General features: G+C 37.8%; 1 protein-coding gene across 4 annotated transcripts in view; it reads right to left on the bottom strand.

Moving 5' to 3' along the window:
• olf186-M (Ki-ras-induced actin-interacting protein-IP3R-interacting domain olf186-M) overlaps window positions 1-25,007 on the bottom strand; it is a 324,363-nt gene that overhangs the window by 108,754 nt on the left and 190,602 nt on the right. For all 4 annotated transcript variants that reach the window (XM_069841399.1, XM_069841400.1, XM_069841401.1 and 1 more), the window contains one exon: window positions 13,297-13,373. In XM_069841399.1, coding sequence (XP_069697500.1) covers window positions 13,297-13,373 — 77 coding nt within the window. The remainder of the gene's footprint in view (window positions 1-13,296; window positions 13,374-25,007) is intronic.

Raw genomic sequence — 25,007 nt, 5'->3', positions numbered from 1 at the left:
GTGCCGTGGCTATATCACCAATGGGTTTAGAAGGAGAAGATACATGAACTTGTCCACACCTGTGGAGTAACGGCTAGCACGTCTGGCCGCGAAACCAGGTGGCCCGGGTTCGATTCCCGGTCGGGGCAAGTTACCTGGTTGAGGTTTTTCCGGTGTTTTCCCTCGGCCCAATATGAGCAAATGCTGGGTAACTTTCGGTGCTGGACCCCGGACTCATTTCACCGGCATTATCACCTTCATCTCATTCAGACGCTAAATAACCTAAGCTGTTGATAAAGCGTCGTAAAATAACCTAGTAAAATAAAAAAAAATACATGAACTTTCGTGTCAGCAGATTCGTATAATATTAACCATCATGAAACAAACTCTTTCTGATAGCTCATTCTTTCCCTGTCACAGAGCTCATTTGCCATATCTCGTCTCCTCATCTATATAGTACAAATATTTGTGCATTGTACTCTTACAAAATTGTGACTTATTCCACATCTTAAAGCTTCAATGCCAATGTAAGATCTATAGAGTAAATGAAATTAAATGAAAAAACTTGACTGGAAGCCTTGTCGAGGAGGGGACGTCAGCACTCTCACTCGCATGTTTCACCTCTTGGAACGTCTTCCTAAATTGCCCGGGCTATAATATTCTTTGTCAGTATTTTGAATGGTAACCTGCCTGCAGTGAAGCTAAAAAGCTAGATAAATGTAGTTAATTGAAATTACTTTCTTAATGCATTTTACATTTTTCAATTTCATTGTAATTGTTAGCTTTTAATATACATGCACTTACACTGTATGTGTGTATATAATAAACACACACATATACACAGCAGCCACCGGCGTGGCTCAGTCGGTTAAGACGCTTGCCTGCCGGTCTGAAGTTGCGCTCGGGCGCAGGTTCGATCTCCGCTTGGGCTGATTACCTGGTTGGGTTTTTTCCGAGGTTTTCCCCAATCGTAATGTGAATGCCAGGTAATCTATGGTGAATCCTCGGCCTCATCTCGCCAAATACCATCTGACCAATCTCATCGACGCAAAATAACCTCGTAGTTGATACAGCGTCGTTAAATAACCAACTAAAAAAATACACACTGGGCCAAAAAACCGGCAAAAAATTATAAATGCTCTATTTTTGGAAATACATAACATTAATTTATAATGAATACACTGTTGGAAAGAGTAGACTTTGAAGATGAGCAGGACTTTTTATTATGTTTTTTGAGGCTCAATTAAAATCTTATGGACGTCAATACACAATGATGCAAAAAATGTGGTTTCTGAAAACAATTTATTACTTCAAAATACAGAAACTGAATATTGGTCAAATAAATAATAATTAATGATCTTTCAAATAATCAAAATTAAAAATTATGCTCTATGTGACCGCCATTTGCACGCACAACCATTTGTAGGCGTCTTCTCCATTGTCCAATAGCACTGGATATCTGCCTTTGATCAAGTCGGTCCCAACATTCAAGAAGGCGTTATCTTAAATGTTCAATATTACGAATTCTTGTTTTGTAGTAAACTGCTTTTTTTAGTTGACTCCATACAAAATAGTACATAGGATTAAGATCTCGTTTGAAACTCCAGCGGAAATCATCAGAGAATCTGAGAAATGCGGTCTTCCACGCAATAATCTCTCGGGAGGGATATCATGTCCGTATCTTGCTAATCAATCGTTGTACGCTGGAAACAGACTATTCTCGCTGAGCGTAGTTCCTTACAATTTGACAGACATATGAATTATCATATTTGTGCAAATGTTTAATGAAAATCTTGTTGTCGTTCGTTAAGCGATCCATTATTCACAAAATGAGAACACAAAACGGAAGAAAACAAATGATAGTAGCACCACAGTCTAATATATACAGTTACGAAGCTCTATACGTAGTAAATATGCATACATGGATAGTTGCTAACCACTAGGATCGCTAATATCGCCTAATTACAGACAATGCAAAATAGTACCGCCACAGTCAATTGTTCCTAGCACCCTCAAAACTCAAGCTTCGTGACTATACCTATATACTAGACTGTGGTAGCACAACAAACGGCTTGGCTTGCTGAACTCGGAAGACCATGACCATAATGCTTAGTTCGGCATAAAAGATCGATTTTGCACTGCCTTACAAAAAAATAAAAAATAATGTTCGTCATAAGGTCACACACGTGGGTACTCGTATCTCTATTGGCTAGCTCTCACAGCACAAATGATAACATTGATGCACACATATTTATACTGCCCTATACAAAATTAGATCACTGTCAATCTCCTAGTCTCGCTCCAATAGATGACGCAATAGTAAGCACACGGTTGATCTCCTGGTTGGAGAACAGTATATTGGTTTATTATTTACATCATATTACCATTTTTTTTGCAGTTTTTGAAGTGAATTTCGGAACGATGCTAGTAACAAACCAAATAGCCTTAATTTAAGTAACTCAAATATTCGATATGTTGTATATCAGTGCTCTGGTCTCCGATCATGCGCAGTGTGTTACATCTGAGAGGAATATTTCATCGTCTCATTCCTTTTTTGGGAGAATTGGACCTATTTCTGGCGGTGAAAATAAAAAAGGAATTTTTGAACATAAAGAAATTCCTAATCATCTATAAAAAAAATCAAGAGCATGTACGAGTATAATATCAAGGATACGTATTTTTTGGAGAGGAAAATAAAAAGAAAGTCAATAAAACTGGTAGACCAAAAAGCAAGAAAAAGCTGGATTTTATCAACTATTCTTTTAACTCTATACAAAAGAGTTAAGTATAGTTTCAAAAGTATAGGTACGAAATGCAGGGGTGACTGGAGAGCAACGAAACAAGGTAAAATTTTCTAATAGACATAGGTCCGGAAATCAACTGTTTCCGAGATATGATGTCATCACTGTGCCCACAAACTGAACGCAACTTGTATATTATTTTGCAACCTTATTTATTACATGGCATACTTAATGGTCGTGCGTACCTCCATTTTTTTCAACATGAGGTACAGCTGGAACCATAGATTCTGGCAGATGACCTTGCTGACAGTGCCAGTCAACGATCCACTGTTGTCCTGTATGAATGAGTCGCGATAACGCTCTCCTTGTTGTTTATATTTTCACATCGTCATTACGAAACATACAAATGAACCACACCACGGTACAGTCCGAGTGGATTCAATAGCTTGCCGTAAGCGACTTTCGTTCGCAATGATTTTATATATAGTATGTCTTCGACATTTTCTAAATTAAAATGGAAAACATTGCATAGTCAGAAACAAGAAATTATTGCTAATGTGTATGACTCCATTAAGCGAGAGGCGAGAAATAGGTTTGAATAGTGTCCGATTGTGTTCCCAAAAATTAATATCAAACACTCAAAATACAAGAACGAGTTGCGGACGCAACAGGAATCTTAACAGAAAGAGGCACACAGAAATATCATTCCAGTCACCAGGCAAGAAACCTGACGTTAAAAAAAAAAGAAAAAAGAAATAGATGAATAAAAGAACTTCCTTCGAAGATTTAAATCACGCGTAGCATACGTTTACAAGGAATGGTAGACTAATCCTTGACAAATCAGCCGATCTCTCCTATTTTCATTAATTCCGTACGTAGATGAAATTATTGGGGATCATCAGTGCGGTTTCAGGCATAATAGATCGACTATTGATCAGATTTTTTGTATTCGACAGATATGGAAGAAAAAATGGGAGTATTAGGATACAGTACATCTGTTATTCATAGATTTCAAAAAGGCATATGACACAATTAAGAGAGAAGTTTTATATAATACTCTTATTGAATTTGGTATTCCCAAGAAACTAGTTCGATTAATTAAAACGTGTCTCAGTGAAACTTACAGCAGAGTCTGTATAGGTCAGTTTCTGATGCTTTTCCAATTCACTGCGGGCTAAAGCAAGGAGATGCACTATCACCTTTACTTTTTAACTCGCTGCAGAATATGCAATTAGGAAAGTTCAGGATAACAGACAAGGTTTGGAATTGAACGGGTTACATCAGCTTCTTGTCTATGCGGATGACGTGAATATGTTAGGAGAAAACACGGAAATTTTACTTGAAGTAAGTAAAGTGATAAGTTTGGAAGTAAATCCCGAAAATACAAAGTATATGATTATGTCTCGTAACCAGAATATTGTATGAAATGCAAACATAAAAATTGGATATTTATCCTTCGAAGAGGTGGAAAAATTCAAATATCTTGGAGCAACAGTAACAAATATAAATGACACTCGGAAGAAAACTAAACGCAGAATAAATATGGGAAATGCGTGTTATTATTCGGTTGAGAAGCTTTTGTCATCTAGTCTGCTGTCAAAAAATCTTAAAGTTAGAATTTATAAAACAGTTATATTACCGGTTGTTCTGTATGGTTGTGAAACTTGGACTCTCACTTTGAGAAAGAAACAAAGATTAAGGTTCTTAGGAAAATATTTGGGACTAAGAGGGATGAAGTTACAGGAGAATGGAGAAAGTTACACAACGCAGAATTGCACGCATTGTATTCTTCACCTGACATAATTAGGAACATTAAATCCAGACGTTTGAGATGAGTAGGGCATGTAACACGTGTGGACGAATCCAGAAATGCATATAGAGTGTTAGTTGAGAGACCGGAGGAAAAAAGACCTTTGGGGAGGCCAAGACATAGATGGGAGGATAATATTAAAGTGGATTTGAGGGAGGTGGGATATGATAATAAAGACTGGATTAATCTTGCACAGGATAGGGACCGATGGCGGGCTTATGCGAGGGCGGCAATGAACTTGTGGGTTCCTTAAAAGCCATTTGTAAGTAAGTAAGCTGCCCTGTTGCACTGTTGCCTATTGGCCGCCGGCAATCATTCGTGCAACGAGTAACACACTTGGTTTTAAAAGCTAGAAAATTCACAACGAAAATAATAGTTCTGTACACATAATTATAATTTCTTAGTCAAACGTTTCTCCGTCGACTTCAACTGCACATCTTTCCGTTGAAGTTTGCGCAGTGACAGTAAACGAAGATTTACAAAATAGATTACCAGATTTTCGCGGAAATACATTTTTTAAGCATCCCTGGTATGGGAAAAGTGGTTTTCGTCTTGCGAATTCACTTAACCGTAATTCGAATTTTATTTATAGGAGTATTACTTACTTGTGCTGTAATTATATACATAAAATATATTGTACAGCAACAATTTAATGGATTTTATTATAAATTATTATAAGTTAAATGGCAATTTAGTTCAAGCGAATTAAAAAAATTGCCTTTATGCTTATTCATATAATGTATAATGAACTAACAAATGAGAGAGTGTAGTTCTTGTTCTTGACCATGATGTCATATTTTGACGTGGCATTAAAAAACTGGCGATCTGAAACAGAAGAGATGTGATAAATGTGCTAGAAGACGTATTTATACTATTCAGAATTTTTACATACACGAGGTAGGCCTAATAGTCTAACAAAAGACTAAGGCACACTTAGGCTCTAAGGCGTTGTCAGTCGCCTTACAACAAATTGTAAAAGAACTTGCTTTACAAGTAGAAGAAAACTAAATCTGATAGAAAAGCAGATATCAAGCAGTAGCGGTGACGAATCTTGTGACAACTATGAGTTCTTGGAAGAGGACGGAATATCCGAAGTGGAAGAGTTAGAATATAAAACAGTGATGGAATATTTACAGTATCTAGTATAATTAGAACGTTCCCTGCGTGGCTGAGTGGTCAGACTTTCACCCTGACATGCAAGCGGTCAGGGTTCGAGTCCCGGCTAGGCCTGGTATTTTTAAATGAAAAATCTGTGGTGACGGTTGTGGCGGACAAGGTCGCAGTCGGGTTTTTCTCGGGGTTCTCTCTTTTCCCTATATTAGGCATCTACATAATTCTGTCAACATTTCTCCATTTCGTCATCATTCCATAGCATTCCCCGAACGCAGACTGGCGACGCAAGGAGGGACTGGCCTAGGGACGAGTGGGTTGGCGTGCTCGAAACTTGGGTACGCAACTAACTTTTTTTTTCCTTTATACGGAGAAGGGACCTGAATGCCTGCACTGCAGCCTGAGGTTTATTGTGCTTACCACTCCTGTGAATAACTGTGTAGCCGAATGGCCGCGCTCTTGGACAAGTACAGCACGCCGCACTGCGAACTTAACCTGGGCTATGGTATGGATGATGATGATTATGATTATTATTATTATTATTATTATTATTATTATTATTATTATTATTATTATTATTATTATTATTATTATTATTATTATGTGAATTAATGATGGCGAACGCTAAAAGTTGCCTAGCAATTCTGCTGCAAATGTTTGAGGGAAACTCCCAGAAAAAATCACAACCAGGTAACTTGTCCCAACCAAGATTTCAACCCGGGCCCGCTCGTTTCATGGTCAGACGTTCTAATTTTTACCCCACAGCGGTGAATTATGCAGCTAACCTCAGTGTAATCAGTCGGTGTGTGTTTAGGACTGCGCCTGGCTTGAGGGTTAGCGGAACAGATCGTGAAAGGTCGCAGTGCTGGGTCATAGTGCCCTCCTCCAGAAAATTTCATTTCATTCCATTGCATTCTATAATTAGATGCTATTTGTGCAAAGTCACGTAGGATTACGTAATACTTTAGTTCTATACTGTAGTTTGCGATATGTACGTAGTTTTTGGTGATGACTATCCATGTAGATGAGTATTCACGACTCGGGCTTGTTTACTCTAGCAACTATCGCTTCAGCCTGAGACACGAGATATCACTCGACCTTACATCAGTGAGTAAACTCGCTCTGAAGTTCAGATTAACAAAATCCACTTGCCAAAATCGTTGGCGCGCACTGTACGCGATCTTCTGGATGATGTGCCTCTTTGGGAAAGGCAGAACCATCATATGCTTCAGCTGTCAGTTTATTTTATAAATTTAAATAGATTACTTATGAAACAGCATCTGTATATACTGACCAATACTGATTAGTGCGGTGAGTGGTATAAGCTTACGTATCAAAAGGTTTCCGATGTTAAACGTTTGAGTGGAACGATTTGCACTTGCATTCTGCACAGGGAAGAGTGTTCTTGTGCTCTTGCACAAAGAACATGTGATGATCACCACTGCCCTACATTGAGCATGTGATGATCACTACTGCCCTACATAGAGCAATATATGAACTACAAAAGGTTACTGAAATATGTAATCTCAAAATATCAGCATCGAAAACAAAAGTCATGTCTTTTAAAGTGAATACCCTGTACAATCCAAGATATTCATTAATACTGGAGAAATTCACCACTTCACTTTTTTTTTAATGTAATATAATTATCTTACCGTGCAGTGAAATTTAGTACATGTATTATGTATCACCAACTCACTTTCATTTCAACGTTCCAGAGTTCTTAAGCACAAGCTTCAACACCAGATGAACAATCGGCCATGGCTTACGAAAACCATGGCCTCCTAGATCACCCGACTTCAACCTTCTGGATTTTTTTTTGTTTGGGGATATTTGAAATGATTGTGTATTCCAGTCCTGTTAGTTATGTTAACGAACTCCGGGAACACATTGCCTATGGTTTTGAAGCCATTAGAGACACGCCAGGGATATTCGAACGTGTACAGTTGTCGAGAAAAAGTGCTGATGTCTGTCTTATCATGAACGGTGGCCATAATGAACACATATTATAACGATCTCGTTATCCAGTGCATATCAGATGTTGTGTTACCCCAGAACATCTGTACTCACGAGACATAATAAAACTCCATAGATTTCGGAAACAGCTGGTTTCCGAACCTATGTTTATTAAGACTTTTGTCTTGTTTCACTGTCTTCTAATCACACATGCAGTTTGTACCTATAATTATGAAACACTTTGTATATAGACGAACGTTTAAGAAAGTGGAAAGCTAATCTGAATAATTATGGTTTTTCATGGGGAGAATAAAAATAACGTCTGTACTGTATGCTGATAATGTGAATATCCTACAGGGATGGAGACGAACGTAGCCGCTATTGAGGCAGTGTGTGCACCTTCGAGTAAAAAAGAACAACGTGGCAATGCAAACAAACCGAATACAAGAATCTATTCATTGGAGTGATAATTATGTGGGCGATAAGAGACGAAGAGCTCCTTGTGTTATCGCTTGCACCCATGTATTCAAAACATTTTTGAACACGCAGTTCGAGTCTCGTCATTGTTGCAGCAACACGCGGGAGAAGGAATTAGGTTGATAACCTGCATAATGTTCGTAGCGTTTTTTTTCGTCACAGCAACACTGTGTTTTCAGGAGATTGTTTATCTTTGCCATTAATTTTGTAATTTTATTTGGTGTGTTGTGCTTGTAAAACGCTTTTAATATCGCGGATTTGAAGAAAGTTTGTGCTATTTGTTGGCTGAAGAAGATTGAGTGTCATGTGAAAAAAAAAAAAAAAAAAAAAAAAAAAAAGAACACTTTCGACATATTCTTTTGTTTGAGTTTAATACTGCAGCAAAGACGATTCAAAACATTTGTACCATGTACGAGGAAAATACCAGTGGAGAAAGGACTGCGAGAAAATGATTCTGTCATTTCAACTCACAACAACCCACACAAAAGTTAGTGTCCATCTGCAGAAGATGTTATGCGTCTGGTGAAATAACTATGGCGTTTTGTACTACGAATTGTTTCCAAGAATGTAACCATAAACCGTTGACATTTATTGCCAACAACTCAGATGTCTTGCGGCCGAAACTGAAGAAAACGATCGGGAGACTGCATCAAGTGCTATTGCAACACTATAATGCACGCCCGCACTCCGCTAACATGACGAAAGCAGCTATCCAGGAGTTTGGTTGGGAGGTGATTCCACATCTCCCACTCTCTCTTGATTTTGCGTTCTCAGATTTTAACCTTTTCTGTTCTCTATCCGACAATCTTCAAGGGAACTCCTTTAACAACGAAAGTGCTTTACAAACTTGGCTTGACGACTTCTTTAACTATAAACCCACATACTTTTTCAGACGCGAAATCGAAAAATTGCACTAGCGAAGGCAGAGTTACAGATAATGTAAGACAGTGGTCGTCATCACTCGTTGAAATGGGTAAAGGGTATTCGTGCAGCAGGCAGAGTGGGGAGAGCATTCCCGCCAGCAGCTACGGATGCACCATAGTGTAGTCTCTTATCCGCGGATAAGAAACGCTCGCCCGAGAGTGCTCTGTGCTGATGCTCGCTGATGTAAGACAATATATACATATATTACTGATTAATTTCTGTCTCATATTCCTCTCAAATAGGAACTTTTGTCACAGAAAAAAAAAAAAAACGCTACGAACTTCTGCAACAACCCAATAAATTTCACTGACGGTAAGATAATTTTATATTACATTTCAAAAAAGTAAGGTGGTGAATCTCTTCAGTCAAAGTACGAGTATTATTTACTATTAATATCTTGGACTGTACAGAATATGCACTTTAAAAGACATCACTTTTGTTTTCGATGTTGATATTTTGAGATTACATATTTCAGTAAACTTTTGTAGTTCATATATTGCTCTGTGTAGGGTAGTAGTGACCATCACATGCTCTTTGTGCAAGAGCACTCTTCCCTATGCAGAATGCAAGAGCAAATCGTTCCACTCAAACGTTTAACATCGGAAACCCTTTAATACGTAAACTTACATCACTCACCGCACTAATCAGTATTGGTCAGTACATACAGAGACTGTTTCATAAGTAATCTATTTAAATTTATAAAATAAACTGACAGCTGAAGCATATGATGGTGCTGCGGTAATGAGCAGAAACCAAAGTGGTGTTCAGACTTCGTTACAGAAACGTTATCCTCATTGCTATGCTCACTAACTCAATTTGGTTATAAAAAGTGCTTGTTCAAAACTCATTCAAACACTGAAGTTGTTTTTCCAAACATTGCTAGGTTCACAACATTCTTCTACTCTTCACCTAAACGTAGTGAATTACCGTGATCAGTGTGCAATAAGGGTACGCCTACTGTTTCAGCAACGTGATGGAACTTTCAGTCACAGACTGTAAGCTCTGTTAAGGAAAATGAGGCCAGGGATATTGGAATGTTTTCAGGAGATTGAAGAGGAAGATGGGTGGGATGATGTTACAGTGAGGGATGCTTCTGGCTTTAAAAATTTGCTGAAACATGTTGACATAGTGTACAATCCAATATAGAAGCAGAATGCTAACAGATTAAAGTGTATCTGATGCATTCCAACATTTTGAATCAGCTGTAATGGAAATAAAAGAGAACACTGACAGATACCAATTAAACGTTGATGTAGATGAAAATTCGCCTCCTCCAAGAAAACTAAAAAAAGACAATTGGAAAGTAAACTGACGGTAAATGCCAAAGAATTAGGCTATGTGATATCGTTATTAACCAACTCAATGAACGGTTCCTACAGTCACATATATTTGGCTATAAGTGACCCAAAGAAAAGTTCCTGGCTGACCTAGTTAAGTCTTTTGTATCAAATTACAGTCCACTCATTTCCAAAGAAAAACTGAGTAATGAACTACAAATGACCTATCAAAATGATGTATGGTGCCGTCTTAACGCATGGGCTTACTGGGCAGTTGCCCGGGGATCCCACGAGCATAGGGGCTCCATGAAAATCTATGCACAGATAAGAATTTAATACTAATTTTCCTACCATTCGCCCGAACATTGAAATCTCCCTCTAACTTGGTAGAAGGAAAAACATTACGACTTGTAATGAAGAATTCGCACGTCTGCATTCGCGAATTAAATGTTGCCGTTTTTATTGCTTGTAATGTTATGGAAGCAAAATATTGTAACGAATTCATGAGAGACAATTAACGCCTGGTAACGACAATAATAATTGCTGACAGTGTGAATTTGTATTATCGGAAGCAGAACTTCCGCTGTAAGAAATCTATTTATGTATTGAGAGGTTAGAGGAAGTATAAGAAAGCGAAGTGAGGAAAAAAAACTGTAGACTTATTACGTGTTAGTGAAATTCGTAAATAATCCTTTGAACAGGAATTAAACATAATGTTTTGATTGGAGCGCAAAAGTTAACACAAGACAAGAGGCAGAAAGACTGAGTGAGAAAATGAAGAACCTGGAAATGATCTTCCCCACAATTCTCTGGAATGACATTCTTGAAAGAGTGAACAAAGCAAGTAAGATCCTGCGGTCAGTGGATGTGAACATACTTGTCGTCTTCTGTTCTTATATCTTCAGGAAATTTAGTGAATATGAATTGAAAACCAGAAGAGATGTGGAGAAAAAAAAAGGGAACGATAGAAAAGGAAAGTATAGTCTTACTATATATGACAAGACGGGTCAGAAGGAATTCTCTACAAAGAAATGTTGTATATGTTTGTATCTAACTCTTGTTCAGGAATAAATAATTTATGGTAATTTCATAATGTGCGCCCGTGTCATCTCCGTCAGTATGATCTACCAAGTACCATTTTTATATTGGAATTTTTGTTTTCCAAGATCAAGGCTCATGTTATATTCTCCAATTGAATTTCAATCTTAGCATGTAAACAAGTTTTGAATGTGTAAAATAAATGCGATAGGGTGAAAACTTGCACTAAGACCAGAAGTAAGTGTAAGTTAAACCAACATAAGTTGAATAATTATATGATAGAAAATTTGTTATTAAATTGTTGTTAAATTGTATATTCTCCAAACGTCTGTATTGACTGAACTTTGCTGTGCATCATGTTTCTTTTTACTTGCTGTGCATCATGTTTCTTTTTAATGTCAAAACACTGATTCTGTTGGAGCTACCAATAAATGTAAGTTTATTTTATAGATAACTAGCTGAAAGGACCCGGCGTTGTGAGCTTCTACGAAATACGCGGCATCATACAGTAAGATCTATAATAGCAACTGCCTTAAGGAACAAAAGTTATTCAGCATATGAAGAAGTACACGGCATATCCAGTGAGGGCAGTAATCGAAGAATCGACATAATTGCATTGAAAACTCCCTCTCTTGAAGGTTACATCATAGAACCTACTGTGACATTCGAATCGCATGAACACCAGCCAGAAGAAGTACACGAGGAAAAAAGGAATATATATATATATATATATATATATATATATATATATATATATATATATATATATGAACCCTCCATCAGTTTTTATAAGGACAAATACCATCGGGAATCCATCGTCATTAAAGGACTAATGATAGGAGCCCGTGGGACCATACCTCGGTTCCTAGTCGACTTCTGTAAATCTTTTGGCCTGCATAAAGATATTTTAAGAGATCTAACAATTGCAACACTCAAAGGATCAATAGCTATTTTCAGACATCATACATATGGACCATGACTTCAATTCGCATCTCCTTGACGTTTCTTCGTTTATTATCATGTGTTTCAATCTAATTCAAATTGTTATTTTTCACTCTAACAACAATGTATCACTAAGCCTCAAGGCATTTACTCTATTTATTGTATCATGGAACTCTTTGTCAATGGCAACCTGTAGTGGTTACAGGAAGAAATAAATAAAGAGGTATTCCAAAAGCAGGTCCACTAAATCAAATCATAGTTATAATTAATTTAATTTTTGAAATGGTATCTTCGAAGAATATTAATATATTTGGTTTCTTTAAAATCACTTTTGCAAGAAATGTGCGAGCTAGAAAAGAACAGACAAGCAGGAGAGCTACTAAAATAAATTATTACGTAATTTACACGCACTTGCTGTTAATGTGATATAGGTAAGAACAAATGAACGCACACAATAACAATGGTAAAGAAATTTTAATTTAAATTAAATATAATAATTATTGTACTTTTATTTATACATGAGTCAAATGGCTGATATTTTAGTGTCCTGACTTCAAGCTCAGTTCTCTCAAAACCAAACGTAACATAGACCCTTGTTCGGCGGCATGCTTCATATAATCCTAGATCATATGTAACAGATAGGTCATCGCTATGTTAAAATCGTTTGCACTTTGAAGAGAACAACCGCCAAGATCGCCACCCGTCCGCCTTAAACGAATACGAGATGGCAGTACAGTCGCTAATGCAATTCAAATGGGAATTATGACGTGACTCCTTACGTACCAACTAGACGGCAGCGTAGTAAACCTGACAAAAGTTGTTAACGTCAAAGCCTATAAGGCCGACCTATCTGGGGTATATTTGATCTAGGATATAATCTAGCTGGGGGGATTCGGGAGCCAGGCGTGCCTATGGTTTGTAAAGAAGTAGCACACATAGGCCTACTTCATTTATGCTAGGCCACAAAAAGTAATAATGTGATCTTACCCTAAGACAAGGCAAACAAAATATTAATTACGGTACTTAATAACATGAAACAAACCTTCAGCACCAAGTCCAAGGCCGAGATGATCATCAGACTCTTCCAACGGCTGTTCTTCCCCTCCTTCTTCCTCACTCCTGCAACATAAAAAGAAATTGAAATTATGTGTTCATCTGTTGAACGGTGTAACATAGGCTGCTCGACTCCTAGTAAGTAGAAATTCACTTTTCTTCCATCATGACTATGTATGTGTTATTTTGATGTTTTCTAGTAACTTTAGTATGTGAGGTTATAGACACGCGTTCATTGGGGCTTTAACATATTCTCAGATCACATTATGGCTGCGATTAAACTAAATATCTCAGCTAAATGATTAAAAGAATGAAAAAAATTAATAATAATGGCAAAAACATTATTTGAAAACCTATTCACTATATAAAGATTCAAATATCTATTGGGTTACATGTAAATAAAACTGGCAATAATACAATTAAAGCAGCAAATGAGGCACTAGGAAAGAGAAACAGGCTTACTTATTTGGAATGATGAAATAAAACATATTTTTTGAGGACACTAAAAAGCAGCTTATTTAAAATATTTACAATCGCAAACTGATCTAGCCAGAAGAATTTAAAATAAAAAAACTGCTGTAATGAAGAGAACAGTGAGAAAGTTAAAAAAAGAAAGTTGGGCCAAATACATAAATTAAATAGAATGTGATGTGCATGGGGCGCAAAATAGTGCATAGTAATACGGAAACACTTAAATGCTGAGGAAAAAGACACTGTGTATACAGGGTGTTTCCGAGGTGGTGTTACAAACTTTCAGGGATGATTGCGAATGGCACATGTATCAATTTGAGATAAGGAAATGAGCGAATCGAAAGTTACAAGCAAAAATAGTTGTGTGGAAATGAAATAATTCTATTCCTCTGTACACCTTATTTATGTGTATTTATCTGTACATCTTACACATACTGTATTCATCTGACGTTTGCGTTGTCTACTTACAGTAATCCATTCAGTGCGCTGTCTGAGGGATAGGGACAGGAAACTACAATAAAGCAATGGAGATAGCGTGATGTGTAACGGACATGGTCAGTCCTGATATGTACGTCTGTAGACAGCATTGTATGTGTACAAGTTGCAGTGTTCAGTCGATCAGCCCTAGTGAAATGGAGGAGTACACGAGAGCGGAATAAGCAGACCTGATTTTCGAATACGGATGAGCCAATGGGAACAGTAGACAAGCTCACAGATTGTATCGTGTAAGTACCCACGTAGGAGACATCCGGCCCATACCATTTTTCCACGACTGTTCCAAAAGTTAAGGGAAGGAAGGCACGTGATGCCAAATTACAATTCCATTTCCACACAACTATTTTTGCTTATAACTTTCGACTCAGTCATTTCCGCACCATGGTTCCTTATCTCAAATTGATACATGTGCCCTTCGCCATCATCCCTGAAAGTTTGTAACACCACCTCGGAAAACCCTGTATAATTACCACACCATAACAATTGCTAATAATTATATTGTAGTGGTTAACATGTCCGCCGTGTTCAGAATTAGACTTTTGGGTATTCCATCGTGTTCTGAAACTTGAAATTTCCAACGTTTCAAAACTACATACAGGTTCCATCATCAGGGCAAAAGGTAAGCTCAGTCATCTGGATTAGCCTGAAATAACAAGCCCAAAAGAGTACGCGACTTCTCTAGTCTTAGCCTTTGCCCTGACAGAACCTGTATGTAGCTCCGAAACGTTGGAAATGTCAAGTTCCAGGACACGGTGGAATACCCAAAAGCCTAATTCTGATCACAGTCACCGTGAAAGCCGAAAAACTCGTATACATTTTACCGTCATTCATAAAGAAGTAATTAATTTTTTTATGTTTTTGAAAGAAGAATCGTAGAATTTATATTCCGAAAATAGCCGACACGGTGGTCTAGTGACTAGAGCGCTGGACTTATAATCCTATGGACCCGGGTTCGATCCTCGGCGTACCCCCGATTTATAACTTGTTTGGCAAACCCGTAGTGCAGATAACACAGGGATTTTCTCCGGAAGCTCCGGTTCCCCTGTGGAATCTACCTCCTCCAACAAAGAAAGCGCACATTCATAAACAACCTCAGAATCGGAAAATTATGTCGAAACAGAACAGAAAACAAACAACTCTGAAGCACGGTGGCAAACAGTTTGTTGCTGTTGTGGCGAAGTTTTCTTCATAACAAAAGACGGCCTGCAGTAGTTCGCGTAAGTTGAACACTTATGTAACGTGTAATTCTGATTCTGGTGTTTTTTTATTTTAGTAGGTTATTTTACGACGCTTTTATCAACATCTAGGTTATTTAGCGTCTGAATGAGATGAAGGTGATAATGCCGGTGAAATGAGCCCGGGGTCCAACACCGAAAGTTACCTAGCATTTGCTCATATTGCGTTGAGGGAAAACCCCGGAAAAACCTCAACCAGGTAACTTGCCCGACCGGGAATCGAACCCGGGCCACCTGGTTTCGCGGCCAGACGAGCTAACTGTTACTCCACAGGTGTGGACTTCCGGTGTTAACGTGATGTTAAAACATGCATGTTTTATTTCGAAGTGTCGTCAAACGTTTTCTTTACGAACCGCAACAGTTTCCTTACACAATAAACATAATAATGGACAAAACGAACAAATACGTATCTGACCACTGATTTTAAACTCGCCAAAATCATTGAAATTTGGTGGAAATGTTACGACACTTTCAAACACATTTTAGCAGCTCAAGTGGCTTGGCAGACAAAATGCCCCGAAATGGCTTACAGAAACCAAGTTTAAATCCAATGCTGCCAGATTAACAAACCTAAAATCCACACAGTCGAAAACTAAATTCAACACGTGAATTTCGAACGCTGATTCCATCGTTTTACGCATTATTTTAATCTTTTATTAACCACTTATCCATCGTAATATTTTGAATTGAAGTCGGCATTATTTGTTGATTATTTCACTAAAATTTAACGTATTATTATAATCACTGAATAAACATGTCTTACACAACACATTATCCCTCGTATCCTACAAACATTGGATTCACTTCATTTATAACACTATTTAACCAAACTATTATTCTATAACACTGAAAAAAAGTGCAACAGTTCAATTCCATTTATCCATTACATAACTAAACCTTCTATTATTTCAACACACTGACACAATTTCCTCAGCTTATAGACAGTATTAAAGAATATATAACACCGAAAATATTGGGAAAACGGAAGCTGGAAAGAACATCAACTAGCGACTGTTGGATAGAAATTATTTTACATTTTAATGTGAACAATGTGCCTTTTCCAATTTTCTTAAAATATTTCAATTTCTTCTTTGTTTACCTAGAACTAACACCCCCATCGGCCGAGTGTTTTCTTACATGAATGGTTTATGCACAATTGACAAGAACGCTTTCTCCGTGCAAACTCTGAAAGTTATGTTGATTAATAAGATGAACTTTAACCACACGTGTGTCAACTTTTACGAAAGTTTTGTGATAAAAAGGACTTACTAAGAAGATCCATTCATGGGCAAAATATCAATGAATACTGCTTTAATTCTAAAGGACTGTTTTTTGGAGTGAATTGAATACTTCTATATTATTAAGTTACACAGTTTTTGTTAATTTATTTATTAGTTTTCAAATCTAAGTATTAATGATTAAACAATTTTTTTAATAAAATATCCACATTTTGACCTGCGGACCAACTGTTGCGAATCGCTGAATTGACTAATTACACGATAGTCATGCAGCACCTTTCCAAGATTAGTTCAGCGCTTTTGTACACAATTATTTTCTCTAAATTAAACATTGCTGCAAACACAAGATATACACCATTTTATTCTGCATACTCCCTCTGTCCCATAATAATTGTCCGGTACGCCGAAATGGTATTACAGTAATTACAGACGACGGGGAAAACGAGAAGTGCACGCATGAGGAGAAGCGCAGTAGATTAGTGCACAAGGTTATGCAGAGCAATAACGTGATCTCATCGAGACAAGCAACACACGCCACCCAGAAGATTACCGAAAGTGGGTATTGGTTTTCAACTCACCGGTATGGCACTATATACAAATTAGTGTAGCAAAGTAAGCTGGAAATCGTTATTAGAGCATACTCCTGCAGTGAGTACGTGCGTTTAAACAGACATAGACATCCTGGGAATACAACTGGCGGTAGTGAGTGACAGGGGTAGCAAGAACCTTACAGACAGTGAACGGAGGCGGTATAGGAGTTTTTGTTGAAAAACACTACGGCTGACGTAGTGAAGAAAGGTGCCATAACAGGTGCGGCCGAGAAATTTCATATCAGTAAAAGAACAGCACGCTGCATTTGGCAACGGGGGCGGCAATCTTTGGAAAGTGGATCCATGCTCATCACCAAATTAATCCCAACAATAAATGCAAAATGGCCTCCTGGACCGCGCACAGGGAGAATTCAGGTGTCAGTTCAGCAGACAATGCGCGTCCGCATATCGCTCCCAATGACCGCACCTGGATGGACGCTGCAGCAGCCAGTGGATTCACTTTGGAACTCGTGTGCCAACCGCCAAACAGTCTGGATATGAATGTTTTAGATCTGGGTTACTTCGAGGCAATTCAGTCTCTCCAGCATCAGTCAGCTCCACAAACTATTGATGAGTTGATCGCCGCCATTGGAACAGCTTTCTCTCAGCTCACACGCGACAAGCACAACAATGTCTTCCTCACTTTGCAGTCCAATCTCATTGAAATAATGAAAGTCAATGACGGGAACAACAACAAGATTCCCCATATGCAAAAGGCACATCTGGACCACCTCAACATCCTGCCATCTCGCTTGGAGTGTCCTCGGAACATTTATGACGAGGCTACAGCAGCACTGCAGCAATAGTTCTGTGGTTCTAGGCAAACTGTTAGAATGACAACCTTCCCGGTCTAACAGACAGTTTTTTCGTCTTTACTCGTAGGAGATTGTTTTTCTTTGTTTACTTCTTGGTCAATTTGTACTACTCCTGGAGTTAATAAAGTTGCAATCCTAGGAGTATTTATTTTCGGCTCAATGACTAGCCAATTTGTACTGATCCTGGAGTCAAAGTTGTACAAGTAGTATTCATGTTCTTTTTTTGGCTCAATGATTGGCCAATTTATACAGATCCCGGACTAATAATTTTTTTTCTTTTGCTAATTGAGTGACAATTTTGTACTGATTCTGGAGTAATACAGTTGTATTACTCATTCATGTGTTTCATTTTGCTCCTATGTAAACGCTAGTGTAAAATTATGGACATCGGACAATTATTATGGGACAAGAAATAAAAGCGTACCGGACAATTATTATGGGACAGAGGGAGTATTTCCTTCTTCGTGAGATGGGACAAGGGCAGAAGATCAAACTATTTTTGGGTAAATCATTGTATACTTAATTTATGTGAATGAAATCATCAAACTAGTGTTACAAGCATATTCGTCGTATAAACTGACAGCTACAATTAATCTCAACAATATGTCACAAAATTTCAAAAATTTCAAATGAAAGGGTAGTATAAGGTTATTCAAAAGTAAGTTCCCATATCTGTACATATCAGCAGTTTGGTTTCATATAGGTACCATTACTGTTTAGAATGTTGGGGTTTTTTTTATCGATGCGTGTTTCGTGTTCTGGTCTACGGGTAGTTTTCTTTAAAAATGCAACTTCTTCTGCACCATGTACACCTCTAGTGCAAGAAGAGAGAAAAATGTTTTGGTTCAAGAGTAATATCTTTTTAAAATGCAATTTATTCTGGAACGTGTACATTTTTTCCCTATGCTCTTCCAAAGAGTAAGATATTAAAGATTTATACTTGGTTATATCCAAAACACACGCCAAACTTCTGTACTATTGTTGCTAGAAAATATAATCGAAACCATCCGAGATGCAATCGATACCACTATTGCTAGGGAATGCAATTGAAATCATCCTATAAATAATCGAAAACAACCCTAAATTCCGCAATACTGTTATCATTGTGATCTGCGATGTTCTTTGAAGAATACAGTGCACTGAATTTAACATTTTAACCTTATTTTTATTTTAAAAATATATTTAAATCCGGACCTTAAGTACGGTACTGAATATCATGATAATACATATGTATATATTTATAATGCAGTACGTTTTAATATTACAAGGCGTGTGAATAAAATAAATTCAACTCAATAGACCTATAGCCGTACAGTATTTTTCACAAAAGTAACTAAATAATTTATTGTACTATATACTTTCCATCGCACCTTCTGCATTTTTAGCATCTGCATGACATCTTATGTCGCGTATATGTCCAACAATTGGTATCAAGCTACTCCACACTTCCTGTCTTCGCTTTTCGGGCTGGACCCGGTTGCACTTGGCTTGCTTTGATCCATTATGCACCCTATATACGTACGCCATTGTCCAAATCCGACAGGCGAGCCAGGTGGCATTCGTGAATTCGACGCTGACAGGTGGGCCATCCTGTCTCAGCCCTTGATAGATCTACAGTAGCCTGATAAGCCTAAGGGGCCCGGAGCTCCAAGGGCTTTCTATATCAACATCTTAAGCCCGTCCTGCCCCCAAGATTTCATCCCAGCCTGTTTTCAACTATTGCAGATGAGAGATGAAATGAGGGGAATGTGGAGAATGTTGTTGATATGACAGAAGAAAACGGGAGTACCCCTGGCAAGAACCCTCTGCAACATCTGCTTTTTTCATCTAAAATTCCATCACGTCCTAGCAGGGATCGAACTAGGGCCGTCTGGAAGAAATACCAAGGCGCTGGCGTTAAGTCACAAGCGAGGACCCTACACTTCACTTCTTACTGACGTCATTGTTATAAGTAGGTTATTTTACGACGCTTTATCAACATTTCAGGTTATTTAGCGTCTGAATGAGATGAATGTGATAATGCCGGTGAAATGAGTCCGGGGTCCAGCACCGAAAGTTACCCAGCATTTGCTCATATTGGGATGAGGGAAACCCAGGAAAAAACCTCAACCAGGTAACTTGTCCCGACCGGGAATCGAACCCAGGCCACCTGGTTTAGCGGCCAGTCGTGCTAGCCATTACTCCACAGGCGTGGACGTCATTGTTATAAGGTTCATAATTATTATCGTCTGAGTATTGTTAAATTCTACTTAAGCAGTTGTATAAATGAAATAGAACTTACAGGATAAAGGCATGTTACGGGAGAAAAATAATTAATATAGCTATTATATCTCAAAAGGCGTAATTTTCTAATATGAACATTCTTAGGAACTCAACTGAAATGTATTTTGACATTTTACGAATAGCAATTTTAAAATAATGGCACAAAAATGAATGCGACGTTATTTTTACTGGAAGACTGGATCTCAGTTACAATGATGGTAATTATTCACTTAGTTCAAAGAAGTAGGTGTGTGCGAAAATTGTTTGGGCTGGCACTGGCTGTAATGCCAATCAAAATCAATTGTAACAATATATTTTTAACAAAGTGTAATTCAACATCTGAAAATGTGAAATACAAAACAGCAATTTTATGACGAAAATGGTGGATGCCTGACGTTTAGAGTGGGCACGACCACTCAGTTGAAATAAGAAATTAATAACAATTTGCCAGTTCAGTAAACAAAATATTGTCAGAAAGATTGAAACAAACAAAATGACAAAGAATAATTTATAATTTATATACAGACCTATACACACACTGGAATAAATCATAATTAAATTATTACGTTCATTAGCATCTACATAACCTCGGGAACAAAACTGATTTCGAAAATATTTAAGCAAATCAATACAATAAACGCCGAAAATCCTTAAAGAGGTCTTCTTCGTTTGTCGATATAGGTCTACCTCAAATTTTGTTCAGGTGCTTGGCGACTTTAAGTCAACGTGACTGGACAATATTTCTATTTGCAAAGACTTATTAATTGGATAAGAATTAAATAACATTCATTAAATTGTAATATTGTATTGTCTGTCAACATTTAAGTAAAAAACAATTAGACCAATTCTGTTTTCAATATATTGTAATTATTCACTCTATATTTTACGCATTTGAAGAATAGAAAATACATATTCAGGTGTGTTTTATATATAGTCAATTCGAGTAACGATTTACCAGTTACGATGAGTAACTTTGAAGCACTCCTTTATTTCATATCAAGTGACTGGCGATCCAATTGTTCGTAATATAATACATTTATATTTATTGTATAAAATGTTGTAAACATATGGAACACCTGTCACTTCAAACGAAATTAGGAGGAAGTGGTACCCTGACTGTTGAAAACTTACCTCAATTGACTGTGACGTTTATTTTACCCACTAACTTATGAACTATATTAAATCGCCTAAAAGAGGTCTGTCTCCGTAACGAATAAAACGTCTGAAAATTCGCCATGTTGGATATTTTAATAACTAGTTACATCGTAGTTTTTCTTTATCGAATTTCCAATATGCTTTCAGAGAAATCATTTACATTCATTCTAAATTACACTACACCAACCTTTATATCTTCTTCTATCTTGCATTTTCAAGTACTTCATCCAAAATTCTCTACAGGTACTCACTTGTATTTGGACCCATCCAAATCTCCCAGATTCAATACGTCTAATTAAGTCATCATAATCACTAGATATTCCACTGCTGTTAGTCAATATATGACAAAGTTGTGATCAGTTGAGTTTCTAATAGTAAGACACGTTAGCAGAGTTTTGTTTAAGAGAAGTCGGATGGAAAAAGGACAGGAAACCAGTCCAGTACTCTTCAATGAACACCAACATTAATGGAAATATGAGAAGTGATGCGACTGCATTGCTAAATATTAAAAACCAGCCTTTTCCCCTTCCTTACAAGTATGTAGTTTAGGTATACTCGTGTTGCACACTCAAAACCATCAAAACAAATTAATTTTTTGCGATAAACTAAGATAAATAATGGCGTCCTTTCATTCAATATGTCGGAGGTGCGTAAGAACAGGCACACACTTAAATGCCTGCCAACAAGACCTAGTGAAGGAGACTCGAGTCTTCCTCATTCGTCACTGAGAAAATCCAATAATACAAAACACACGTCAGTTTTCTGCTACTTACTCGACTGTAAAAAGCAGCTTATGCAAAAATGAAGCAGTATGCTACAGTGTGCTACTGTATCGACGAAAACCACGAGACTGACGACAAATCCAAACAAACATTACGTAGAACAGACAAATACGAGTATGCCCGACACATGGAGGCCATTTGCAAACCTGTCGAAGTGTAAGGATGACATATAGATACAATCAGTTCGAATTATTGGTATGTTTATTCACTTAGCGACGCTATTCATGATTTTTAGCAACATTAAGTAATTCTTATTATTCAACTAATAGGGAGGAATAAGATGGAAGTGGTCATTTTAAAGCGTTATTTCAATATGTGTTGTAAAAAAGAAAACAGCACACAACATACTGTGTGTAATAGCTGGGCCCTTAATTTGTAGTTATTCGCCCCGATTCTACGAGCGTCGCTCATAGATGTCACTAGTGCCGAGAAGCGTATACCACTTCGTCAGAGACTATTCATAATGTATACTGAGGATCACGTAAGAGTAATTCCTAAAAGACTCATTTGGCCGTCTCTTCAGTGTTACCAACTAATACAAGATATCACCAAAAGAGGATAAAAATCACACAATGCCATGTACTATAATAATAATAATAATAATAATAATAATAATAATAATAATAATAATAATATAGTATTAACAATAATGAAATCTTGCTTATTTACCGCATCTCATCTTTATGTTGGGGAGATGTTCTCTGAAAGGTTCAATAATTTGTGAAAGAGTATACTATTTTTCTTCTGGAGCTCTCGTACATTATGTTAGTAGTTAGTTAGTGTATGATCTAATATTAAAATGTATTTTGTCTGACAATACGAAATTCATTGCTTTGATTAAACAGTTTACGAATCACGAGACCTAACCTAAAAAGTATTTTGCTTGACCACGTGAAATGATTAGTACGAATTCCGAAAACGAATGCCACTTTGAAATGTATGCTTTAGAATATTTACTCCATTATTGTGATAAAAGTCTAAATACGAAAGAAATTAATTAAAATGTGGAATGGTATTTCTATCGATTACTCAAAGGCATGTACGAGGCGCATCCAGAAAGCAAGTTTCCCTATTTAAAAAAAAGAACACACACTTTCCGGAAAACATTTATTGGCAACAGGTACAGCAATGTTTCAGCTATTTTTCAACATAGCCATCATCAGAATTGAGACACTTGTCGTATCGTGGGATCAAATTTGTATCCCTCTGTCGTAGAACTCTGCTGCCTGTGAATGGAACCAGCGTGTGACAGTCGTCTTCAGCTCTTCGTCGTTGCCAAAACGCTCACCGGAGGACAGGAATTTCTTGAGGTGCAAGAAAACGTGAAAATCGCTGGGAGCAAGATCAGGACTGTAGGGTGGCTGATCAAACAACTCCCAGCCAAATTCCGTCAAAACAGCTGCTGTGCGCCGAGCCGTATGTGGACGAGAATTGTCATGGAGGAGCACAACATCTGCAGTAAGCATTCCATGCCTCTTGTTTTGAATGGCACGTCGCAATTTTCACAGTGTTTCACAGTAACGGTCAGCGTTCACTGTTTCACCTCTTGGAAGGAAGTCAATGAGCAGAACGCCCTTCCTGTCCCAGAACACCGTGCACATCACTTTCCGTACCGACAGCGTCTGTTTGAATTTCGTCCTGACCGGAAATCCACTATGCCGCCAATGCATTGACTGCTGCTTGGTTTCAGGGGTAAAGTGCGAAATCCAAGTCTCATCGCCCGTGACGATCCTGTCGAGGAACTCGTCGCCGTCATCGTGATACCGTTGCAGAAATGTCAGTGCTGCTCCTAAACGTTGCATTTTGTGTTCGGGTGTCAGGTTTTTCGGCACTTACCTGGCACACACTTTTTTGAACAGCAGGTGCTTAATGACAATCTTATGCAACAAGGATCGCGATATCTGCGGAAAATGGCTGCTCAGCTCCGTAATCGTGAAGCGACGGTTCTCCATGATGCACTACCGCACCAGCTCAACACGATCATCATTGATGAGGGACGGTCGCCCACTGCGCTCTTCATCATGGACACTTTGACGACCTTCGGAAAACTGCCTACACCAGCGACGCACCATCTGCTTACTCATGATGTTCGGCCCATAGGCCTGACAGAGCTGCCGATGAATTTCAATTGGTGCAATGCTTTGTGCATTAAAGAACTTTATCGCCGACCGAACCTCGCAGGCGGTGGGAGAAGGAATAAGAGCTTCCATTTCGGACCACTGCTGCCACGCTACTGGCACCAGGCGGGACCTGTCCGGCTGGCATATGATTGATACGTCATAGATCTGTTACGCATGCGCAATTGACACGGCTAATTACGTTTACTTTCAAGGGGAAAAAATCGGGAAACTTACTTTCTGGATGCACCTCGTATAATACGAAATATGTTATATTTATTCACACTTAGCCTACCTGACTCTAATCTTGAAATTGTAACCGCAACACAAAGCAACACATACAATAACTATTATGTATTAATATTAATACTGATATTAATTAATTATTAGTAGGGCCTATCTTCAAATTTCACTAGCTTCCAGTAATGGGCTCAGAAATTTAGAACAATTTGAATTTTCAGAATTTAACCTACTGACAACTTATATCACTGCTGCCAACATAACAGTTATAAAATCACTACCAGTTGTAGTATTTCTTAG

The sequence above is a fragment of the Periplaneta americana genome, chromosome 12, assembly GCF_040183065.1.
Source record: "Periplaneta americana isolate PAMFEO1 chromosome 12, P.americana_PAMFEO1_priV1, whole genome shotgun sequence".
In the NCBI taxonomy this organism is placed as follows: domain Eukaryota; kingdom Metazoa; phylum Arthropoda; class Insecta; order Blattodea; family Blattidae; genus Periplaneta; species Periplaneta americana.
Note: the sequence above shows the minus strand (reverse complement) of the source record. Positions and strands in the feature narration are given on the sequence as shown.